General features: G+C 31.6%; 1 protein-coding gene across 3 annotated transcripts in view; it reads left to right on the forward strand.

Annotated features, from left to right (window-relative positions):
• The window catches only part of LOC134722166 (phospholipid transfer protein C2CD2L-like), a 39,696-nt gene that overhangs the window by 17,204 nt on the left and 4,049 nt on the right, over positions 1 to 18,443 (forward strand). The window contains exons 5-14 of one of the 3 annotated variants that reach the window (XM_063585736.1): positions 2,172 to 2,381; positions 2,826 to 2,922; positions 6,119 to 6,227; positions 6,699 to 6,763; positions 7,845 to 7,975; positions 11,454 to 11,631; positions 12,141 to 12,263; positions 12,766 to 12,779; positions 16,024 to 16,102; positions 17,315 to 17,470. In XM_063585736.1, the coding sequence (XP_063441806.1) occupies positions 2,172 to 2,381; positions 2,826 to 2,922; positions 6,119 to 6,227; positions 6,699 to 6,763; positions 7,845 to 7,975; positions 11,454 to 11,631; positions 12,141 to 12,263; positions 12,766 to 12,779; positions 16,024 to 16,102; positions 17,315 to 17,470 (1,162 nt within the window). Of the gene's footprint in view, positions 1 to 2,171; positions 2,382 to 2,825; positions 2,923 to 6,118; positions 6,228 to 6,698; positions 6,764 to 7,844; positions 7,976 to 11,453; positions 11,632 to 12,140; positions 12,264 to 12,765; positions 12,780 to 15,195; positions 15,321 to 16,023; positions 16,103 to 17,314; positions 17,471 to 18,443 lie in introns of all 3 variants that reach the window. The other 2 variants (XM_063585735.1, XM_063585737.1) reach the window with 2 other exon arrangements.

Genomic DNA, 18,443 nt, shown 5'->3' on the forward strand with positions numbered 1-18,443 from the left:
TCTCAAAAGCAAAACTAAAAAACAACAGATGATTAAAGAGGAAATTGCATGAATATGTCAATATCATGTTATAACTGCATGATATCTTCAGGTTTCATACATGTATGTGTGTTTGTTGAAAGGGTTTACCTTTAATATGGTATTCAGACGAATCATGCTTAGTAGTGCACAATATAAAACACTTAAATATATACATGTATACCTTTATGATTGTAATTAAAAAAAGCCATTCTAATTTTTTTACCACTTAATTATTTACATCTGCTTTCTGATAATAGTTCTTTCTTAATTAGTAGATGTGATCTCTTGCTAAATATGGATATAATTTTTTAAATTGTTATTTGGATGGAGAGTTGTCTCATTGGCACTCACACCACATCTTCCTATACCTTTATAAGAAGATTTGGTATGAATGCAAATGAGACAACTCTCAATCCATTAAGTCACATTTTGTAAAAGTAAACCATTATATATGTTAGTCAAATGCGTTTTGTTTAAATATACTTTTTCACTCTTTTGGTCTTTTGGAAAATGTTGTTTGTGCTGTTTTTAGACCCTTCTACAACGAAATTTGTTTGACATGCACACGTATAAAAATTGCGGTTTTTATCCAACACAGTCATAGGTTTGAATGTAGTTTTCAATTTAGACTCGTGTATATATATATATATATATATATAACAAGTCTAAAAGAATACAACATCACCAAAAACACAATAAAACGAACAATATGTTAGATATTTCGGATAACAGATATCCTTCTTCGGTAATTGCACGATGAAAAATGAATCATGTCAATTCAAATTAAGACTCTATCAAAATCTTGATTTATACAATTTAAGCGAACGCTGGAACAATTTTAAAATTTTCAAACACACCGCAAAGACTACAAAAATATGCCAAAAATAAAAAAAGTTATTTACGATGTGAACTGGCACAACTCTAAATTCCCAAAGGTGTTGACAGTTGAGATGTTAAACAACTGCGTGGAAATACAGTCAGATCGTCAGATCGGTCAGGACTGTTTATTGGGACTGTATTTCCACGCAGTTGTTTAACATCTCAACTGTCAACACCTTTGGGAATTTAGAGTTGTGCCAGTTCACATCGTAAATAACTTTTTTTATTTTTGGCATATTTTTGTAGTCTTTGCGGTGTGTTTGAAAATTTTAAAATTGTTCCAGCGTTCGCTTAAATTGTATAAATCAAGATTTTGATAGAGTCTTAATTTGAATTGACATGATTCATTTTTCATCGTGCAATTACCGAAGAAGGATATCTGTTATCCGAAATATCTAACATATTGTTCGTTTTATTGTGTTTTTGGTGATGTTGTATTCTTTTAGACTTGTTATATATTATATTATGTAGTGTACTGCATCATGTTTATATGATCCATCGCCCCGTAAGATTTATCGTTGACTATTTATTCAGTCATTTAATATATATATATATATATATAAATGGGTCAAAGTACGGTCTTCATCACCGAGCCTTGGTTTACACTGTGCAGCAAGCTATAAAGGGCCCCAAACATTATTAATATAAAACCATTCAAGCAGGAAAACCAATGGTCTAATCTATATAAAAAGGAGAAAAGAGAAACACTTATTAACTCTTCAACAAATGACAACTACTGAATATCAGATTCCTAAATAAGGACAGGTGCAACAAATTGCAGAGGGTTTAAATGTTTTAATGGTACCAAACCTTCACCCTTATCTGATACAAAAGTTTAACCTCACAACATAGAAAGACCATAAGTTGACCTCCAGATATAAAGTGCTGTTTTGTTTGTTGGTTTGCTGTCTCATAAACATATTCACCTTATCTTTTTATATTAATTCCTATAAACTATCACAAATTATAAAGAAAGTGAGCAAATAGTCATTATTGTAGTATTGGGAGTAAGTCTCTAATCCTGACCACATGGACCTTGGAAGGTTGATTGTAAACAAATCCAAATGTACTAATTTAAAGTACATGTAATTACATTGATATCAAACAATAACTAGTGAAGTAATTTGAGCAGGAATATGTTTAGTCATAACATATACATACACAATATTGAAGGGAATGACCTCAGCCGGTAGATGTTAAATAAATGTATCTTCTTCACTCATTCAAGATGGATGTCTAGTTCTTAATTGTCGTTCTTTTTGTTTTTACAGGATCCATCAGACTTGGTAGATATTGAGGTCGTAGAAGAAGTTGTACGTAACGCCATTTGTCTTGCCAACACTGATATTAACATCACTAAGTGGTTGACAGGCTCTACTCAGAATCTCCCCCGCCCAGACACCTCATCCCAACCCTCCAGCCCACGCCATGCTGCAGAACCTGTGTTTGAATCAATGGAAGCCAAGGAACAACACAGTGCTGTAAGTCTTTTATCTAATATTGAGAATGGAAATGGGGAATGTGTCAAAGTGACAACAACCCGACCAAAGAGTAGATAACAGCCTCAGACGACATCAAATGACTAATTAATCTTCATAAAGGGAAATTTTGCAGAAAAATCACAACCTTAAAAAAAGTGAAAAATTACTTGTGTTACTATACAATCTTTGAAAATAGTGCATTATAAGTTCAATTCTAATGGATTTAACATCCTTAGGAAGATGTCTGCTTGTAGACGTTACTTAGAAACCTAATTGAAGTTGAAACACACCAATCAATCTACCACCAATTAATTTGTCAATTATTTATTTTTGTAAGACAGATGTTAATTAACCAATCAACAAGCCCCAAAAGTGCAGCTTTTTTTTGGAAAGACATGTTACATTTGTTAAGTTTTTTCATGTTTTCTCTTGTTTACATTATAGTTCCATGCTCCACCACAACAGCGAGTGCAACGATCCATGTCCGGCGATAAAAGGTTACTGGTTAAAATTATCAAAGCTAGTGGACTTGGATCAAAAGGTTTGTGAAAGATTTATAGAATTATTTTCTAAATTTCGAAAAAAAGATATGGAATGGGTTTATAAGGTGAGCTCTGGTTAAACTGGGTAGTTGTTACATGACAAGTTTGTTGTTGATAATGTAGAGTAATATGAAGTGAATACACCCTTTGAAAACAATTTTCAAAGTGAACCCTACTTTAATATCTAGTTTATAGGCAGCATTTGACATCAGGGGTACCAAAGAAAAAAACCTGGGTTTAAAACACACATTGGTGTTACTGTAAACTTATTTTCACATGAAATTTATCAACCCCACTTTGGCAAGTAGAAATTTAAGGTGAATGTAAATCTTCCATTGTATGAAACATCAACAATGTTAAAACATCACTAAAATAAATCTTAGTGAAGTCTGCTTGATACGATAGCATCCTCATAACCCACATTTTCTAAAGGAAAATTTCTGTAATTTGTCAAGAATTTGATAGTTTTATTCTATTAATTATGCAGTGGGTTCAATGTTTGGTGACCTTTGTTTTATCAGGTTTTTATTAACTTTTGCTAAATCTGTTTAATTACAGTTTGCTATTATGGTTAATGCAAAATAAAAGTTTTCAATAATTAAGGACCCCTGAAGGTCTTTCATCAATTTAACCTTATTCCATGGTAAAGTATGATGAATGTAGGAATCTCTAATTGAATTACATGGCATTGTAAATAATAATATAAAATCAATTAAGGTAGATGTATCAGCTTAACAGATATCATATATTATTATTGACTAAAAACTAGTACAAAAAACTAAGATTCAAATTTGTATGTAAAAACCTGTCGATCAATATGATATGAATTGTACATTGGAATCAATAGGATTTACTAGATCCATTTTAAAACAAAGTTTGCTCAGTGAATGGGTTGTATCAACAATATACAAGTCTTTATGGCAGCTACTTTAAACGAGATTAAACAGTAAATACCTTGGGAATTGTGAAATATGGATTTTTATCAATTATTTATCTTATTTTATCACTATTTTGAATATTATGTCCTTATTTATTTCAAGTAGATGTTATTTTTGTTAAGATTTGATATTCAACATATAATCAAAAACCTTGACATAGATAGAGAGTTTTGAAAATGTTCAAATTTGTATAACTAGCCAGGTATATCAAATTTTTGTATGTTTTGGATTAGCCTTCAAAATTTTGCTATATTTGTATCTTTGAAAGGTTGCAATAAAAATGTTCGCATAAATAACAACTTACATTTTTAAATATGATAGATTTATTTTAAAAGACAGCTTTTATTTTCTTAGAAAAATGCAATAATATTGTTAATCTCACATATTTGTCCATTTTTAACCGGATTTTTGTGACAAAAATGTCAGTTATTGATTTGGGGATGCTCGGCAGGCGGGCCGGTGGGCGGGCAGCAATCAAATGTTGTCCGTACATTAACTCATGAACCGTTCAACCAAAGCTTTTAAAATTTTAATATGTTGTAACGGACAACTAAATGAAGGTCAAGTTCAATAATGGCTATTTTGACTTTTACCGTTCAGGAGTTATGGTTCTTGAAAGACTGAAAAATGGTGTTTCCAGTCATGTCTGTGCATTTACGCATGAACTGTTCTACCAAAGCTTCCCAAATTTTAATATGTTGTTACTGGTAACAAAAAGGAGGTCAAGTTCAATAATGACCATTTTTACTTTTACCGTTCAGGAGTTATGGTTCTCACAAGATTGAAAAATGGTGTTTCCAGTTGTGTCCGCGCATTTTCTCATGAACCATTCAACCAAAGCTTTTCAAATTCTAATATGTTGTTACTGATGACAAAATAGAGGTCAAGTTCTATAATGGCGATTTTGACTTTTACCGTTCAGGAGTTATGGTTCATGAAAGATTGAAAAATGGCGTTTCCAATAGTGTCCGTGCATTTATGCATGAACTGTTCTACCAAAGCTTCCCAAATTTTAATATGTTGTTACTTGTGACAAAATGGAGTTCAGGTTCAATAATGACAAATTTGACTTTTACTGTCCAGGAGTTATGGTTCTTGAAAGATTGAAAAATGGTGTTTCCAGTCGTGTCCGTGCATTTTCTCATGAACCATTCAACCAAAGCTTTTCAAATTCTAATATGTTGTTACTGATGACAAAATAGAGGTCAAGTTCAATAATGAGGATTTTGACTTTTACCGTTCAGTAGTTAAGGTTCTTGAAAGATCTTAAAATGGTGTTTCCAGTCATGTCCGTGCATTTACGCATGAACTGTTCTACCAAAGCTTCCCAAATTTTAATATATTGTTACTGATGACTAAATGGAGGTCAAGTTCAATTATGACGATTTTGACTTTTACCGTCCAGGAGTTATGGTTCTTGAAAGATTGAAAAATGGTGTTTCCAGTCGTGTCCGTGCATTTTCTCATGAACCATTCAACCAAAGCTTTTCAAATTCTAATATGTTGTTACTGATGACAAAATAGAGGTCAAGTTCAATAATGACTATTTTGACTTTTACGGTTCAGGAGTTATGGTTCTTGAAAGATAGTAAAACGGTGTTTCCATTCATGTTGTTGCATTTACTCACGAACCATTCAATCTAAGCTTTTCAAATTTTAATATGTTGATACTGATGACAAAATAGTGGTCAAATTTGATATTGATGATTTTCACTTTCACCAATCATCAGTAATGGTTCTTGTGACATTGCCAGGACACAAATAAATGCTAATAAATCCGGTTTGCTGTCGTTGTGACAGCCTCTTGTTCTGAAGTGTTTGTAAGAAACGACTTGACATTTACATGTGAGTTAATTTCAGTATTTATTTCTTTAAAAATGTATGTATGGATAAAACTTCTAAAGTTTAAACAAAGAGTCTAAATGACTAAGACTTTTAACATTAGATTGTACATGATACAGTTTTAAACAAAGTATCATCAATTGCACCTTTATTTTAAGAAGAATTTTGCGCTGATGTCTCCAAACCTTATAAATTGAGTACCCTGTAGTTGGGAACCTTACCAGTTTTCTAATTGGGATCTGAAAGAGTCTTTTATCAGTATAAGTCAGTTCAGAATTATAAAGATTATAACCTAAATTTTCAATAGATTTAGCAGAAATGGTACCCTATAATTCTACTTTTAGAATGTGTCTTCCCTGTTGACATGCCAACTGGAATGAGATAATGGAGTAGTAATTTTGTTTTATTTTTTCAGCACAAGTTGACCCTACCTGTTTGGTTTACCTGGACACACCTGCTCAGACTTATTCAACCAATGAATGTAGAGGAACTGCCAACCCTTTCTGGGACGAACAGTTCTTGTTGTAAGTGAATTGGATAAAATAATAATGGCTGCTTAAGCCAATACAAAATCATATCATCCAACTGACTATTAAAAACAACACACAGGAGCACAAGGCCAAAACCATATCATGGCATCATCGGTTTCCAAATGACATGTCACAATTTCCATTGAAAAAGGCATGCATAGTACGAATCCATATGATCATCATGTACAAAAACTGTTCTGAACATTAATGTTTTCTTTCTTTTTAATTTAACATAAATTTCACATGCACAGGCACTGGAAATGCTGCATTTTGCTGAAATTCTAACTAGTCATACTCCAAAACTCTCAACAAATGATTTTCATCGGAAATTTCGAGAACAATATCTACAAAGTGTACTGTTGAGATAATGAGATCTTTTTAAAATTAAGCTAGAACTATACATGATTAAAAAATGATTCAAATGAAGACAACCGTATTCATCATTTGGACTGATTTTCTTTATAGTGATGTCAATCAGAATTCCAGCCAGCTGAAGTTTGAAGTACTTGACAGACGCAAGCCAACAACAGGTATAGTGAAATGGAGGAAATGTTCTTTTGCAATGTTTTTGTTTAGCTGCTATGTGTAAAGTTCATTGACATAGTTATTTTAAAATAGAAAATTACTTATACATGTTCCAACAACTTGGCAAATTTCAGACTAATGCCTCGTTCACACGTACCTTTAATTCGAATTGAATTGGAATCGAATGCGAATTAAATTCCCTAATCGCATTCACACACTCTTCTTTTTTTTAATTTGAATTGATTCGAATTGGCTAATTCGAATTAACTAATTCGCATTAGATAAACGTTTTTGTTAATTCGAATTAAAAGTTAACGTAGTTAGGACAGTAAAGGGAATTTGATGCGCATTCCAGTTCGAATTAAAATTTAAGTAAGGACGTTAAACATTTCTAATGCGAATTAAACTAATTAGAATTAGTTAATGCGAATCGAATTCGAATAACGTGTGAACTCAGCATAAATGTAGCAAAACAAAAGTACATTTGGGAAACAGATTCATATCTCAAAGGAATACAAATAACAGCATGGCAAAAAACAAGACAATCTGAAAGAAGACAGTCTACATAAACCTACACAGAAAACAGTTATTCAGGAGCCTGTAAATTCAGTGGTTGTTGTTTGTTTTTGTGTTACATATTTATTTTTTTTCATTTTTTTACAACATAAATAAGGCCGTTAGTTTTCTCGTTTGAATTGTTTTACATTGTCTTATTGGGGACTTTTATAGATAACTATGCGGTATGGGCTTTGCTCATTGTTGAAGGCCGTACAGTGACCTATAGTTGTTAATGTCTGTGTTATTTTGGTCTTTTGTGGATAGTTGTCTCATTGGCAATCATACCACATCTTCTTTTGCTCTGAATTTAGTTTTATTCTTAGGATAACTATTTCTGTGGATTTCAAAGGTAAACATTAACCCATGAATATAAATATTCCATGAAATACAAATTTTGCTATAATCCACAAAAAGTGTTCCCACAAAAATAAATTGATTACTATTTAGACTAAAATATAAATTTTAAGATGCTTTTGATTAATAATCCATTTGTTCATTGTGTATGGCTTACTATTTGGACTTTTGTAGAGAATTTTCTCGGAGAGGCAGTTGTATACTATGATGAGTTGAAGAGAAATCCAAGCAGTCGCCAAATCATATCATTACAAGGACGTCCTGAAAGAGGAAATGATATTGTCTCAGGTTCCATAACTGTGGAGGTACGTACAATTGTCTCCCCTTATTTTCGTGTGATTTAATGGGCTGAGGAATTGTTTTTTCTTTAACAAATAAGTTTTGAAAACAATTTATACTATCCTACCTGCTATAAAGGTCAGTTCTATTAGTAAGAGAAAATATTGTTAGGTCATTGTCTTCTTGTATCGTTGCCTCTTATATTTTGTAAGTTTATAAATCCTTATCTGGTCTCAAATATAACCTTTTAATGCAGATTTAACAACATGTATTAAAATTCTGGTATCCTTTTTTGTCCAAAGAGATTGTGAAAAATCCTTTATTTGTCCTCAGAAATACTGAAATATCCTTCGTTTGCACCGAGATTGCGAAACATTCTACATTTGCACTGAGATTTTGAAAGTACTTATTAATTAAGATTGTTGTTATGTGCTTCCTTCAGTCACACCATAAGTTTTAAACACTTAGTTCAAAATGATCCTTTTGGTTTGGAGTGATTCTTTTTAGCCTGTTTCTTTTCTGTCCTTCATTAGCAGTGGCAAATCCAGAACTTTTTGTAAGGGAGATCCGCTCCTGTCATGCTTCAGTGATTCCCTATATAAGCAACCAATTTTGTCCAACAAAAGGGGGGGGGAGGGGCAAGCCTCCTAGCCCTCCCCCTGGATCCTTCTATGAATAGTATATTTTTATCAAATTTTTATTTTTTTTAAATATTTTTTTTCTAAATAACAGTACATAGAAATAAGTGTTTGAACAGGTTTATATTGATACACACATTAAAGCTTTATCTTTAAATCTATTTTCTATTTTTACTTTGAGTATTTATCTTATATTTTTATTTAAGTAGCTAATTGCATGCATGTAATGAAATATAACTTCTAAATTGTGTTGTTTTTTTTTAATTTTTACTTGTTTTTTATGACAATGATTATATTTATGCACATTTTTACTTGGAATATCTTCAGTCTTTTTGTACTTTTATCTTATTCACGTTGTTATCACTATTTATCTCCCTTTGTTGTAATCCCATCATTTCTGCGGTTTTCAGTTCCACAGTTTGGCGGCCTAAGACACTTCCTTTCTGTTTGATGTGTGTGTAATAGTGTAGAAAAAGTTTTTGTGTCCAGTGTGTCTAAAAATAGCTTTGTAAATAGCAAGCAATCTACATACAGGTGAGTTGTCATGACAACCAATTTCAATGTTTCTATTGTTGTTTTGTAGCATCAATGACAAGAAAATGGATTTTTTATTTTTGGTGTTTACAAAATTTATGAATTTTATTTGGCATTGGGGAAAAGAACACTGTTAATTTGTTGGTTTACATATTGGAATATTATTTCTTTAAAACTAAATTACGCATTCTTGTCAATGATAATGGACTGATAGATCTGTACATAGTTTGCTTGTTATGTCAAAGTGAGACGCACATGCATGGGATCTTCACACACTAACAAGTTTGTTTCCTTATAGATCCCTGCTTTCAATTATGTATATCAGGTTGTTTTATGTTTATTTGTATTGTTTTATGATGGTTTGACATTAAATGTTAATCTTGTCTATTTGAAATTAAGGTAATTCCATGAAGTAAAGGACAATATTGAAATCAGATATGAAATCTTCACGAAATTGTGTAAATTAGTTATTATTTAGTCGGATGAAAATTTGATTTGATATAAACAATTTTTTATTTGAATTAAATATGTAGAGGGTCTTTGAACAGTCTTCAACAAAAGTGTCTTTACATTATGTCAGCTCTATATTGTCCAGAGTTCTTACATAAAAGTGAATAAATTTAAGAAAGCATCAAAGATCTACCTCCAGTGCAATATACTCCATATGACATATATGAAGAAAATATAATGTGTATTTTTTATTTTGTATTTTCTGATATAATTTTTTTTAAAGATTCATTTTTTTAAATGATTTAAAGAGACATCAACCAAGCAATGCAATTTTAACAATTATAGATATTAAGATATGCAGTATGTCATGTTTGTTTTGGTTGACATATTATTAACATGCCTGTATTTCTCACTGCACTTTGTTTTTAAAAGAAGTTAGAATTTCAAAATGTTTCGAGTAAATTGATAGTGAGCGAAAATGACACATGATCAATTTTATGGGGTCAATTAGTTCTTGAATAAATTTAGCATCATTCTGAATGTTCAAACCATAAAAAATAAGAAAATCAGGGATATTGTGTAATTCAACACGCCAAGAGATACATTGTATTTGTCCAAAAGAGACTAAAGAAATAAAGCCAAATCAATCTTAGGTCAATTTTGTTTGAGGGAGTTTGAACCCTAGTTTCTTAAGAATTTCTTACTTTATCAATGGAGAACTTTTTAAGGTTTGTTATAATAAAATTGAGAATGGAAATGGGGAATGTGTCAAAGAGACAACAACCTGACCATAGAAAGAAAACAACAGCAGAAGGTCACCAACAGGTCTTCAATGTAGCAAGAAATTCCCACACCCGGAGGAGTCCTTCAGCTGGCCCATTAACAAATATATACTAGTTCAGTGATAATGAACACCATACTAATTTCCAAATTGTACACAAGAAACTAAAATTAAAATGATACAAGACTAACAAAGGCCAGAGGCTCCTGACCTGGGACAGGCGCAAAAATGTGGTGGGGTTAAACATGTTTGTGAGATCTCAACCCTCCCCCTATACCTCTGGTCAATGTAGAAAAGTAAACGCCTAATAATGCGCACATTATGCAAATCTAGTTTAAACTGAGGCCCGGACTTTTGAGCTGATGATATCCTTTAGTGTTTGAATTAGATGATATAGTTACATTTTATTATAAAAGTTTATGGATGTATTTTTATGCCTCTGCCACAGCAGGCATTAAGTGTTAACTCGACTGTCAATCCCTGTTTTACAATCTGTCCCATTTTCATTCAAAAGCAAGCTTGAATGGGGTCATTCATGCCTTAGATACATTCTTCTATTATAGTTGGTGTTGTGTGCTAGCATCCTGATTATTATTGTTTTATTAAAAAGTAGATAGTATAACTTATGAATATATGAACAACCGATCTAGAGTCACAGAGTATTACTTATATGTTTTATGTTTTAAATAATCAAAATGTAAATTTCTTAATAACCTTCTTTCTATTTCTTTTTCTATCATCTTGATATATTTGATAATATTTGTTCTTATAAATATAAAGAATTTACAGATTCTCTGTCTGATTTGCCTTACTTACCAGGATATGACAATATTGAGTTGTACAATATATTTTAGGCAATATGACATGTAACTATTTGTCAATTGTTAAAATAATGGGATATACTTGACATAAAATAGTATGCATTTTCATGTGTTTTTTTCCTGAGATTTGATTGCTCAAATAAAAAGATAGCACATAGTAAGTGTGGAAATAATTCTCCTTGTAAATATAAGTCTTCATAGATAGAATTTTTTTCGATTGGTACTAGCAGTGTTGTTCTCTATCTGAATTTACAAGTATAATTTGTTTATTTTTTTGTAGTTTCTTGTGTTGGACCCGTTAGAAGCTGAGGCCTACAACTATTCAACTCCCAAAAATCAGATTTCCCCCAAAAGAACAATAGAAGTAACACAGGCTAAATCTCCAAGTGGTATGTTAGTTACCAAGACAACAACAACCACTCAAAAACATAACAACAGACATGAACCAGGTTTAAATAGTAAGTATTGATATTTTGAAATACTTAACAGACGGGCAATGTGTTAAATCTGCAGTAGCAAAAACAACCATAGGCTCATAGTACACAGATCAGATTATGTTGTGTAAATCAGGGCTAATGAAAGTCGAATTGGCAAAAAAAATAAGGCACATATGAATGACATGAAAATAAGTCAATGATGGAACATTTCAACAATAAAAATTGAGAATAAAAATTGGGAATATGTCAAAGAGACAACAACCCAACCAAATAGCAGACAGCAACAGCCAAAGGCCATCAATGGGTCTTCAACACAGCGAGAAAATCCAGCACCTGGAGGAGGTCCAAAAGAGCATTTTTGTGTCAATTTTCACTGATTGCATTCTTCAGCAACATAATTTGTTACCCAATATAGTCTGAAAGTATTTACATTAAAACATGAACTCTCATGAAACACAAAAATTACAAGGCTAAGTGAAGTATTTCCACAGTTATCAGATTACTGTTAATTATATGAACTTTCATTATAGGTTCGCCAAATTATGTAGAAAAACGTCAGAATTTTGATTATGATATATCAGGATCTTCCAGCCTGGATAGAACATCACCAGATAATATGTTACCCCAGGACAGATCTTTATCACAGTCTTCTGGTAAGATTTAGCACATGTACAAATCCATATTAAATATATTTAGAGAATATATGAAGCAGTATAAATGCAGGAAGATATATCTTGGAAGAAAAAAAGAAATTTGATATTGAATGTTGCATTTCTGAAAATGTGCATGAAAAACAATTAAACTTCCTTTGAGCACAAAATGTGATAATATTACAAAGCACCTCACACAAAAATAACATTCTGCATTCACTACATGATTGGTTATGTACATTTTGAATAGAACAGTTTTAGATAAAGACTAATTTTGAAAATACACTTCAATTGAATAATTAAATATAGGTTGCTGTATGACCTTCAACAATGAGTAAAACCAATAGTTTATTTATAAACTTATTATTGAAAGCGTGGAAATAAAAAAAGTTCATAAATTGTATCATAAGAAGGAAGGGAAAATAATTGAATTAGAAATCGACCAACACAGTAAATAAAACTGATAAGTGAATGGTTAGTTTATAAAATGAATCAATGTTTACAGGAGCTACATACAGAGTAAGTCAAGCATGACTTTTACTGAAGCATGACAAACTAGTTCCCTGTTTAGTTATTGCATTCTACATTGAGTATACCCTTAATTTGTTTACCAGGCTTTGTTGATTGTTGCACTGATCTGAAACTTTTATGTTTGAACTATTTACCATAAAAAAGTTATAATTTTGATATTTTCATTTCTTTAAAAAATGGTCTTAGCTTTTGTTAATCCTGATATAATTTAAATCCTTATAATGATTCAATTTTTGTAAATTCAGAAATCCAATAAAGATATAACAAAAGGAAGTTTACAGGTAAAGCTAGAAGCTGGGTGATAATATAAAAAAAGAATCAGAACAAAAAACAACCCAATTATATAGGGGGGGGGGGGGGGGGGAATCATAAAAGAGCAATAAACAAAACAGAGGAAATCATAAGGAACACATGATTTTAGAATGCTTTTTCTTTGCTTTAAATTATTCCCTCAGATCATTATCTCATGGTCCAGTTCAAAAAAGTGTAGGTTTCTTTTCTCATCACTTGGCGTCATTCGTCCATCGTCTGTCGTTGTCCGTCGTCATTAACTTTTACAAAAATCTTCTCCTCTGAAACTACTGGGCCAAATTTAACCAAACTTAACCACAATCATCATTTCGGTTTCTAGTTTAAAAAATGTGTTCAGTGACCCCGCCAACCAACCAAGATGGCCGTCATGGATAAAATTAGAACATAAGGGTAAAATGGAGATTTTGGCTTATAACTCTGAAACCAAAGCATTTAGAGCAAATCTGACATTGTATAATTGTTTATCAGGTCAAGATCTATCTGCCCTGAAATTTTCAGATGAATCGGACAACCGAATTGGTAATTTTAAGGAAATTTTGCTGTTTTTGGTTATTGTCTTGAATATTATTACAGATAGAGATAAACTGTAAACAGCATAATGTTCAGCAAAGTAAGATTTACAAATAAGTCAACATGACCGAAATGGTCTGACCCCCTAAGGAGTATTGTCCTTTATAGTCAATTTTCACCAATTTTCATAAAATTTGTAATTTTACTAATATTTTCCACTGAAACTACTGGGCCAAGTTCATTACAGATAGAGATAATTGTAAGCAGCAAGAATGTTCAGTAAAGTAAGAAGTACAAACACATCACCATCACCAGAATACAATTTTGTCATGAATCCATCTGCTTCCTTTGTTTAATATTCACATAGACCAAGGTGAGCGACACAGGCTCTTTAGAGCCTCTAGTTTATTATTATCTTGAATATTTTTATAGATAGAGATAAACTGTGAACAGCAATAATGTATAGCAAAGTAAGACCTAAAATTAATTGACCCCCTTAGGAGTAATGGTCCTTTATAGTAAATTTTTTAACAATTTTCATAAAATTTGTAAATTTTTACTAACATTTTTCACTGAAACTACTGGGCCAAGTTTATTATAGATAGAGATAATTGTAAGCAGCAAGAATGTTCGGTTAAGTAAGAAGTACAAACACATCACCATCACCAGAATACAAATTTGTCATGAATCCATCTGCTTCCTTTGTTTAATATACACATAGACCAAGGTGAGCAACAAAGGCTCTTTAGAACCTCTAGTTTAAAAGTTATAATCTCAACACATGTTCTGCTATGTAGTTGAAACTTTGACTTAAATGGGCAATTGCAAAAGGTTTGCTCTAAATGGTTAAAAACAAATTTGAAGCTAATGTCAATTTTGGAATGACTATGCAGGTTTAATGAAAAACTAAAGGTCTGCAAAGTTTAATTGTTATTTTCATTGTCCTAAACACAGCATTCAATATTTAAATCTCTTGCTTAAAAACGTTATTATTAGTTCAAAAGACGTGTTCCTCTTCAAAAGATTTGAAAAAAGTCTTTGAATTGATGCCCAAAACTATATTCTTAGAATTAAAGTATATATTTGTTTAAGGGCCAGCTGAAGGACGCCTCCGGGTGTGTTACATTGAAGACCTGTTGGTGACCATCTGCCGTTGTTTTTTCTATGGTCGGGTTGTTGTCTCTTTGATACATTCCCCATGTCCATTCTCAATTTTATGTTCAAAATTATGTTCTAGATCCATCATATGCTTGCCATGCCAACTCCTCTAAAAATAGTAAATTGAAAATAAAAAGAATTAAAAAAAACTGGCATTTTAGGTAAAGTATATGTGTTTTATAACATGTCTGTTGAAATCTTACTAAATTATTCACCTTTTAAGAATCTTAAGGATTATGGGTAATGTCTTTGAACTCCAAAATTGAAATTAAATTACACTATTGGTTAAATAGCCATTGTGTAGGACATTTCTAACCAATCACAAAATTTGCCTGCACACTTTAGAAAATATTACCCAGAATGCATTAGATTCTAGCATGGTGAATTGTGTGATATTTATGTTTGCATGGTGTTTTGTTTACAGAGTTTGTTCAGATAGATGGTGTAGACTCAGTTGTAGAAACTGCCATTAGAGAACTTAAAAGTAACAAACGTAAATCTCGAACACCTACAAAGACAACAACACTTATTATTACAGGTGTACAGAGGGTAAGTCTTTAGCGGTGTGAGGAAAACTTCTCGTCACTAGTGAAATATCTGTTCTCAGAAAATGATTGGTTGAAATTTAAAAATGACTGAATTTTTCTTGATTTTTTCTGAATTTTTTAATGTGACGTCCTAAGGCAACCATGTCTGATGACTTTACATTTAAAGAACACAACTTTATGCAAATCTTTGAAAAGGAAGAATTAAATCATTTGAGAAACAGATTCCACCACTATCACTCATGTATTACAATATTTTTCTACTTTCAACAGTTAAATTTTAATTATTTAAAAAGGTCAGCTAGCCTCGCCCTTTTAAAAATATTAAAATTGAACTGTCGATTAGAGAAATATTATAACACACTTGTTGCAGTGATAGAATCTAACATATAACATGCTTTTTTACCAGCTTTCTTAAAAGGAGAAGTTTCATTTGAAATGAAGTTTTATGTAGTTCTTGGATTCAGATGTTTGAACCATATATGTGTTTATTTTAAAGCAGTATTTAGGAGCGTACCGAAAAAAATGTGTTTTAGCTTCATGTATGCTCACAAATTGAATTCTATATAAAGATTGGATAAAACAATAATTTATTTCAAATACCATTATTTTTCAGTGAATACGTTTATAGTGCACATAACCTTTTCCTTTATTTTTACAATAGTTATACTAGTGTAACAGTATAATCAATACTCCTTATTTTGTAGACCCCAGAACAGTTAGATGATGATTGTATACCTACAGTTATAACACAACCACCATCACCAGGGCATCATGATAGACCAGGTAAACCCTCATAATCTAATGTGGATTTTTTTTTCTCCATGGGAACCAATTTCTATGGCTACGGAGAAATTGCATTTTCATGGATATTTTATTTTGTGGTTTTACTATAGAATTGAGAATTGAATTGGGGAATTAGCCAAAGAGACACAGTTAGAAAATCCCATACTTGGAAGTGGGCTTCAGCTGGCTCCTAGGTCTACCAGTTCAGTGTGCATATAAGGCTACAGAAGATTTTAACTGTGTTGAACATATTAATTCATCTGCAGCCATAACATCCAAGAAAATTGGTATCCAAGGAAATAATAATGAACCCATTGTATAATTTACAAAGAAGTTTTTTTTATGCCCCACCTACGATAGTAATGGGGCATTATATTTTCTGGTCTGTGGGTCCATTTGTTCATCTGTCTGTTCATTTATCTGTCTGTTCTTTCGTTCCTCTGTGCGTTTGTCCGTTGGTTTGTCCTACTTCAGGTTAAAGTTTTTGGTCAAGGTAGTTGCTGATGAAGTTGAAGTCAAATCAACTTGAAACTTAGTACACATGTTCCTTATGATATGATCTTTCTAATTTTAATGTCAAATTAGAGTTCTGACCCCAATTTCATGGTCCACTGAACATAGAAAATGATAGTGCGAGTGGGGCATCCATGTACTGGGGACACATTCTTGTTATGCCAAATTTGAGTTTTTACCCCAATTTCACAGTCCACTGAACACAGAAAATAATAGTGTGTGTGGGGTATTCCTGTTCTTTGGACACATTCTTGTTTAAACTAAAGATTGAAAGCTTATGAAGGTTTTCTAGTGTAGAAGATAAGATTTACTGTTTATGATAGATTAATAAATATTTCAATGTAAGGGAAAAAGAGCTTGGTTGGAAAAATAAAAATTCCTATTTGAAGATTTGAAACCAGCTCCAAGGAGTTAATGCTTAGTGGTTTAATTTTCGTGTAGAAATTAAAAAGATAAATTCTCAGATACAAAAAATGTCTTTTGCTTTAAATGTTTGACAGGTTATGAAGTTTTAGTAATAATTAAAAGATAAGTCAATAGAACATACTAAATTTTGGAGTATAGCTCTAGCACAATTTACATTCTATGCCAATAACAAGTAGTACATAATGATATTTTCTATGCCTTTTATTTTATTTCATTATGATTTTTTATCTCTTTTTTTGTGTTCTTTAATTTAGTAATATGGTAAATTTTCAGAAAAAAAGAAAGGGTCTACTTTTGCCGGTAGAATTAAGAAGAAATTTACTCGTTCCAAGAAACGCTCTCAGAGTGCAGATAGAGCTGGTGGTTCCCTCCGAGAGGGTTCCAACTATCTCCAGCCACCAGAGGGCAGCACCTCTCCACGTTCTAAAGGTCTTTTTTTGGTTTCTGTTGTCGCTTTTGTTTCCTTGTTTTTATGGTTTATAGATAAAATTTCTATGACATTTAAATGCATGCTATTTTATGGACTGTTGTTTAGTTGCTTTAAACTTAGATTTTTATTTTACATATATTTGCTAAGATATAGGTTTTAGGTACTTCTAGATAGCATAGTATCCCTTATATTTATTTATTTTATGAATGTTTTAGTTAGAGCTGTTATATAAAATTTTATCATTTTGTCCGAGACGAAGCATGTGAGTAGCATCCTGTTCCCACATGTTAAACAGGGAGATAACTGAATTTACTGAACTTAATATTGGTCGAATAATGTAATGTCAGCATAAATCAGCCAACATAGCTGGGCAGATATTGATGAAAATATAAAATTTGTAGACCACAGCCTGTTGATGTTAAAAAGGAATAAAAACATGGTTCCACATGTGTAAGGGGAGATAATCTATTCCCTGTCAGATTAGTTTACATTAGTGGACTCTTAGCTATAGGTTTCTTAATAGTATAATTCTTACCCTGAAATAAAAATAAAGAATTTGTAAAACATTTGTCATGATAGCTTTTAAATTGAGCAAAAGATGTAAAAATAAAACATAAGTTTTATAAGGTTAGATAAATATTGTACTTTTAGAGTATTGTTTAAGGCAATTTGTCCTATGTAAGGTATATGTTGTTGTCTTTCTTTTTGTAATAGTATTTTAATGGATTTTATTTTACAGAATCTCTTCCTCATGTAAATTCCAGTCAAAATCAAAACAGGAAAAATATATTTTTACAGACAGTACCCATTAGAAAATTATAGAAAAAGAAACTAATATCAAATAAATTCTGATGTTAACATTTTCATAAAAAAAGGTAGTAAATATCACTAGTTTTCACAAGGATTTCATCATTACAAAAATATATGACAGTTTAATTATGGTCTGTTATCTATCAAATTTAAACCAAAATA

Source organism: Mytilus trossulus, chromosome 6 (assembly GCF_036588685.1).
Source record: "Mytilus trossulus isolate FHL-02 chromosome 6, PNRI_Mtr1.1.1.hap1, whole genome shotgun sequence".
Classification (NCBI taxonomy): domain Eukaryota; kingdom Metazoa; phylum Mollusca; class Bivalvia; order Mytilida; family Mytilidae; genus Mytilus; species Mytilus trossulus.